Source organism: Python bivittatus, unplaced genomic scaffold (genome assembly GCF_059951505.1).
Source record: "Python bivittatus isolate LINGU-HERP-01145 unplaced genomic scaffold, Pbiv_v1 ctg000700_np1212, whole genome shotgun sequence".
Taxonomy (NCBI): domain Eukaryota; kingdom Metazoa; phylum Chordata; class Lepidosauria; order Squamata; family Pythonidae; genus Python; species Python bivittatus.
This window is the reverse complement of record NW_028277098.1, coordinates 61,069,821-61,077,348: the sequence shown is the minus strand read 5'-3', so window position 1 is coordinate 61,077,348 and position 7,528 is coordinate 61,069,821. Positions and strand designations below refer to the sequence as shown.

The following is a 7,528-nucleotide window of genomic DNA, read 5'->3' as shown; positions in this document are numbered from 1 at the left end:
TAATATAATGGATAGATGTAGACTATCTCCTAAATGGTTTCTGGCAAAGGTAGCGGTCAAGTCAAATTTTGAGTCAAGTGAGACTATAAAGCTTACATCAAACGATACGAAGGACAACTTTACCATAATTTGCTAATTGTACCACCCCAGATAGTTCATTAATTTTTTTAACTACTGGCTGATGCAATCCCTGGTCTGTGGCAATATCCAGTTACCACCGTTCCCTCTCGACCGGAGGCGGGGCTGTGGTTGAGCCAATCACAAGCTGTCAACGGAGGTCTAGATTACCCGGATGGTGATGGAAGCCCCGCCTGCCACTTCAGCTTCTCTTTTGGGTAGAGCTTGCCCTTCTTTCCCCCGTCGCTACGAAATGGGCGCCTGCGCGTTTGCTCTCTCCTGAAGAGGTCTTCCGCCTTGAGCCTTAACTGCTCTTCTCTTCTCCAGTCGCCGCCATTTTATTCCTCTTACTGAACGTGCTGTGAAAAACCGAGAGCGGTTAGCGTTCGTTTGGAAAGATGGCATGGCCCAGCTCGGGGAAAGGCCGCTTCATCCTTAGAAATCCCCTAAATCTCACAGGCCGAAAAAAGCGGCCGATTCACATCGGGTGGAAGCGCTGAGGTAAGGAACATACCGCCCATGGAGCCGCGGAGGGAGCGAGAGCAGGCGGCCCCTCGCCTCAACGCCTGCCAACCCTCGCTGCCGGCACCCCAGCCCGACGCCCCGTTTTCATTGCTGCGGCTCTTGTCGCAGCTGCTGCAGCGTCTCCTGCCCGGTCCGATCAGTCCCCTCTTCTGGCTGCCCTCCGAAGTCCACGCCACCGCGCCGGAGACTTCGGTGCCAGTGTGGGAGACTCCCGGCCTGACTCCGCTCTTGGCCGTTGAGCACCAGCTGTGCGTGGTCTCTTCCTCCTACGTGCTGGGCGGCACCGACAAGAGCTCCCTGCCCGGACCTCTGCGGGCCAAGTTTCCCGAGATCTTGCAGCGAGTGCCGTGGGAGCCGCACAAAGCCGTTCTTGATGAGACGGACTGCGATTACGGCTACCATAGCTTGGAGGTCGAGGAGCAGCTGCGGGAGGCCTGGGCCCCGAAGGAGCGTGGTGAGGAAACTCAAGAACACCAGGACCTCGCGAAGACGCCGCAGCCTCTGGACGGGGGCAGTGCTGGGCGGGAAGCGACTGCGGAGGTCAGCTCCGACGTAGGACCCGACCTGCCGGTCGTGCCGAGACCGGCATGTCCTAACAAGCTGATCGATTACATCCTGGGGGGCGCTTGCAGCGGGGAAGAGAGCGCGGGGGAGGACAGCGATGAAGACGACGGGGAAGAGGAGGAGGATTGGTACGGGGAGGAGGAAGACGACGATGGCTTTGACAGTGAAGGCTCCCTTTCGGAGTCGGAAATAAACCAAGATGGAGAGAGCATTCATCTGTGGAACTCTTTCTGTAGCCCCGATCCATACGACCCGTGGAATTTCACAGCAGCTGTGCAGACTGCTGGGAATGTGGGAGAGGAAGGGCCTACCAGAGAGTCAAATGAGAGCGAGGTAGTAGAGGATTCTTCCTCCTGGAGTGAAAGTTCCTGTGAGGAAGATGAATGGGAGTCTAGTAGCATAAATGAATCTGAAAATTTGAAATTGTGGAACTCTTTTATTAACTTGGAGGATCCTTATAACCCTTTCCATTTTAAGGCACAATTTCAGACTGCGGGGAAAAAAGGGAAAAGTGACTTGAAAGGATCCACAAGTTTAGGCCTTAGCCCCTCGCAACATAGTATCTTACTTAGCTGTCAGCTTCACCTGCTTGATAATGGAGGCACTGAAAGTGTGAGGTATGGCATCCTCTCTAGAGAAAAGTGTAAGAAGAAGAAAAAGGTATGATTATATTTTATTTGTGCATTATTAATGCTGGTGGCATTCTTTGAATGGTGAATTCATTTGCATTCTGCCTAACAAAAATTTGGGATAGCTATTGCAAAAGATAAGCATATGGTTTATGTACCGGATCACATTTCTGATGAAAGTTAACGCTTGAATTTGTAGTTTGCATTGTCCCAGCTCTTAATAAATTGCTTCATTTTTCAGGTCATAAAAAACTTTTCCCCAAGTTGAGAGATTTGATCTCAGAGATCCAAGACAATAATAGCAAGAATTGTTCTGCTTGCTAATGTGATAAAATAAAAATTAATTTTAAAACATTACAAGTATTTGGAAATCTTTCTTAAAGAAAAATTAGAGTTTTCCTTTCATATTCTCTTAAGAACATTCCTTGTATTTCAGGTATTCCCTTTTTTTTATTTTGTTGATTTAATAAGAATGAGACATTTAATGCAATAACGGTCAGACTCTGAATTACATGTGATTAATGGGAACTGTGTCATGCATCCTCTAGAATGTACAGCTTTTTCTAGCACAAAATCACAATTCAGCCACTTTGCTTTTTCTGAGGCTGTATTAAGACATTGTCTCTCTTCCCCCTTTCCTTCTCAGCTGATGTGGCACTAAACTGGAAGTAGTACCATCTAGTGCAAGTTTGTATGTTTTTCAGCAGCTGCTTGCTGTTTGTAACTCCATTTCATATAGCAATGACCAGATACGGTGCTTAATGTTCTTTGTGGTTGAACACATGAAATCCCTAGGATGACTTTTGGATTTTTCAAAACAGCATTTAATTGTATTACTCATATTTGAAATAGAATATTCTGCAGTTGTCTGTAGTGGGGGTTTGCTCTGAAAATGGCATGGAAATTCATATAGTTGTAGTAGGATAAATAATTTCAGTGCTGTCATATAGACATAGGGTTGTTTTTGTGAGACATGATATACTTAATCTAAAACAGCTTCCATTTAGAAAGTATACACATAGTATTTTTTTATCTGATGTATAATTGTCTTCGAAATTAATATGTTTATGGCAATGCTTGTCTTTTCTGAAGAGAAAAAAATGACAGCATGTGTAATAGAGTATTATGATTTTAACACAAGGGATCTACTTTTTATTACTATATTTATATTCCTCTTAACCTCAAAGTAGTACAAAATTTCACCTCATTTCCATTCAATTTTATTCTCACAGTAAACATGAACTAAGTTAGGCTTAGAGATGGTGATTGGTCAGAGGGCATCCAGTGAGCTTCATGTCTAGGGGATTTAAATATGCTTTTATATACAGACATATTAATTAGACACTCTTACCCAGATGTAGACAATCTGGTGTCTGCCACATGTTTTGAACTATGACTACCATATGCTCTAGCTGGCATGGCAACTGTTGGGAATGACCTGAATTATTCCAAAACATGTTATTCCTGTGTTAACCACTAATTTGCACTAGCTTTTATGAAGCAGAATAGTGAGTTACTATAAAGAAAATAAGGTTAATGATTCACTGCTCCTAATTTAAGTGTATATGGCCAATTTATGGTGCACTGCCTGTAGAAGGCTGTGTTCCCTCGGTTGATAGACGTGTCTTATGAATGTTGTATCCTAATCTAATGACATGTTAGCATTTTTTGCCATTTTTAGCTTTGCCTTTTGGTTAGGTAAAATGCATATAATTTATATTGTCTAGATCTACATGGAATAAAGAAGCAGTAAAATAGCATGTGTTTTCAGAAATTCCTAGACATATAAAATTGTGTATTTTAGATTAACCTTCCCTGTAAATCATTCAGTGACTACTTTCAAAACAAATTTCAAATCCCTTGTGTATCTTTCTAGTGACACAAAAAATTAACAAAGATCTGTATGCAATATATAGCATAATATTACATGACCTGGTAATGGTGCCCTAGAGAGAACTGTAGAATGATGTAAAAGGCGAGAAAGGATAAGGCACAGAGGGAGAAGCTGATGTAACTATCATTTTGTATGAAGGTACTATCTTGCAGTCGAATGATTTTATGTGTAACCCTAATAATACATTAAAAATGCCATGTCATATACAACAGTTTTTTTTATTAGGGCCACTTAATCTCACACACACACACACACACACACACACAAGCTTTTGACTTTATCACAAAAGGAGCAGGTGAGAAAGATTGCTGTTAAGGTAAAAAGTATTCTAGTTTACAACTGATGACTGCAAACTCTGTGTTCTACTGAGGGAAGGGAGAGGAGTTAAGATAATTCTTTGTTAGGTTTTTACTGCTTTAACATTTTGAAGGTACAGTACTTTAATATACTTTATCCTGGTTCTTTAAGTGGCTAATTTATTGAACGGTAATTGCTATAAACTGTTTGAGCATTCTTTTTACAAGCAAAAGGTAATGCATACATGCTTTTATAAATCAGTCTGACACATTTGAGCTTAACATGGAAGAAGCAACAAAATTCAAGATCATCTCTATGTTCCCAGTAGAAAAGCTCATTTAGGAACAATTAGCAATACATAGTTAAGAAAAATTCATAACATATCAAAGTGTACATTCAGACACACCCAATTTTCTTTATGTGAAAAGTTTCCATACAGGAAATGTTATTAAATATACTAACATAGGCTAACTTAGCAAGAAAACAATAGCAGATTATTTATGTATCATATTAAGATATCTGAATATGTTTCTTTAAGTCACAAGAACTGAGTTTACTTTGAAGGAAACTTTACTAAAAACCAGTCATAGTTACTATTATAACTTTTAAATCTGGATCTTCTGATCTCTTCTGTAAATATTGGATTGTACCACAACATAAACACCAAGTTAAATATATATTTTACAAAGGAATCTTTTCCACAAGGGAATTTCTTACTTATAGTAGAGTTAAAAACACATTCTTTCCTTCTCCCAAATGATAGACATACATTTATATTTAAGTTTTGGTTTTGACATCAAATGTATTATAAAACTGAGTGTCATGTAAATATCTGATAATTTGATCTAACTTTATACTTTTCATAGGTGACTTTCCTTGAAGAAGTTACTGAGTATTATGTAAGCAATGAGGAAGATCGCAAAGGACCTTGGGAAGAGCTTGCACGTGATGGATGCCGATTCCATAAACGAATTCAGGAGACTGAAGATGCAATTGGATATTGCTTAACAGTAGAGCACAGGCAGCGTATTCGTAATAGATTCCAGGAAATGTGTTATGAAAGACCTGTTATTTTTTAACACCTTATTAATTATCCAGGGTAATACCTTTAATGATGCTTATGACCATCTTCCAAGACATCTATTAAAATGACAGCTGCCTCTAATAATATAAAACTGGGAACTGGGGTAATTTTAATACTATGTCTCATTCTCTGCCAACAAATATGCTATATAGGCTGGATGCAGTGTTGAAACAAGTCTTTTGAATATCCAGCATGTGCATAATTGGTCCTTTCTAATGATGAGTGTATCTATTTTTGCAAAAGCCAATCAGAAATGCCTCCTTGTGCATTTGTGTGTGTATTCTGTCTCATTCACATAATATATATGTGAACAAAGAAATGTGTGGAATTTTGCACTTTTTAAAAGGAAAAATATTTTGCAAGTATATTTATTGGGTTTGGAACCCAACAATGCAGTTCTGATTTAAAGTTTGTAAATTGCAGCCTGTTCTTATATTTGTGTATAATAGAAAATTGAAATGAATTGAAATTGAAATGAATTTACACAGTAATGCTGCCTACTTCTCATTGGTCTTTCTCTTATATTGATTTTAGCTGAATTCTTTTTTCTGCATAAAAGTCTCTTTATGTTTGTAGAGATTTTTACTTAGTTGCAATAGAATGCTGTGTATTTTACAGTAAAATTGCAAACAGTATTGGACTGTTAATGGCAGGAACCCCAGTTTAAACTGCCAGTAAGGTGGTTAGTAGTATATTCTTCTTCACTTTTGTCATTATACCAATCTAATAGATACAGCATTCCACTTCTGTGGATAGATCACCAAAATTTTGGAGCAGTTCTGTTTATTATTTCAGAAGAAATCTGTCCTCAGTAAACACTGTGGTAAGGAAAATATTAAAATATATTGATTTGTTTGCAGTCTGTTCCAGATACTTCAAATTTATGGAGAAAAAAATAATAGAATTCAAGATTTCTAATGTTGATTGGTTACAAAGCTTACCAAACTAATCAGTATGAATATAATTGTTCATATAGCAATTTAACAATTTCTAAGAGTTCTAGAAATATTCTTAACGCAATAATCTATTCTTAATCATTATTGTTACGTATTTGGTTAGAATACATGTTTGGATTACCTAAAACATTTTTAGAATCTTGTATGGATTCCAAATAGTGATTTAAATGGCCTAGGTAAGCAGCTCTAAATCCAGTATTCAGAATTATTGGGATAAATACAGTAGATTAACTTATTGTTTAGTTTTAGATGTGCCACTCCTGAAAGCAGCAAGAAATACCAGTAACATGCATTGTTGCAATATGTCCTTAACACAAATCATAATAAATGACTTTACTTTTTTCTATCTTAAGTTTCACTGACTTCATATTTGTACAGTAGTTTGTTATAACTACAAATGCTGTGTGCTTTAGTCCAGGTAAATTCTAATAGAATAAATAGTTTCTGTATAACACAAAAGTATGTGTTGAGATATAATAGTCTAGAGAATTGATGTATGGAATACTTGATGCATTCTGAAAAAGTTACCCTTGAAGCACTGCTGTAAAATTTCATTGAGCTATCTGGGGCAGTTCCAGTGTATCTACAAATCTGTGTACTTGGAACTTGGCTTCTGTATAAACACACATAAGATAAAGCCACAGAGGACAAAACATTTTTCTACCTTGATACTGTTTTAAGTATTGTCTTTTATTGGTCAGTTGCCGACTACTGGGAGGAATAATGATTCTGTTTCTTAGTCTGAAGCCATTTAAAATGAGTGCAGATTCCTGAAATAAAATTCATTCATTTTTATGTTTTTCTCTCTCTAGAATGATTTAATGGTGCTACATGTGGCAATAAAGGATGTCTTTACAAATTTATTTAAGTAGTGAGACATGAAAAACTAATTCTAAAACTTTAAATCAAAACTGTAATTATCAGAATTTTATTTTTATATTATTTTAGAAAGGCAAAAAAAGAGACAGAAAACTTTTCATATATACAGGCTTAAAAGGATTTGATTGTATTCCATTGGGTTTTTTTTATATTTAAACATTTCTGTATGTAATAAAACACTTTAAAACTTATAAATTGTAATAAAGAAACTTTACATGTTTAAACTGTCTGAAAGATTGTGCTGCCATGGTATTGGGGTGTAGCTCTTAAAATAAATGGAGTATTCTTCAGTAGTTTTAGAGCTCTGCAATGCTTTTATAATTTGCCTTTACTAAATACCTGGAGTTGCTAAGGTGCCATCAGGATGGCACCAAATCAGTTATATGGAATTCATTTTATTCAAGGTTGCCCTAAAAGGTGGTGCTAGAATGAATTTCTCATCCTCTTGGATCTATTCCTGGTGTATACACGTAAACTGACAAAAGAGTTTAAAGTAGCAGGCGCAATACAATAAAAGTTTGAAATACTTAGATTTAAAAACGTTGGCAGTCCTGAAACACTTGCTTCAGTTAATAAATTGGAT

General features: G+C 37.5%; 1 protein-coding gene across 1 annotated transcript; it reads left to right on the top strand.

The window, feature by feature from the left end:
- The first annotated feature begins 273 nt into the window (after positions 1-273).
- PPP1R15B (protein phosphatase 1 regulatory subunit 15B) lies at positions 274-7,169 on the top strand. Its single transcript, XM_007429728.4, has 2 exons — positions 274-1,866; positions 4,893-7,169. Exons 1-2 carry the CDS (start codon positions 637-639, stop codon positions 5,103-5,105), a joined length of 1,443 nt encoding a protein of 480 aa, XP_007429790.1. The 5' UTR covers positions 274-636; the 3' UTR covers positions 5,106-7,169.
- The last annotated feature ends 359 nt before the right edge of the window (positions 7,170-7,528 follow it).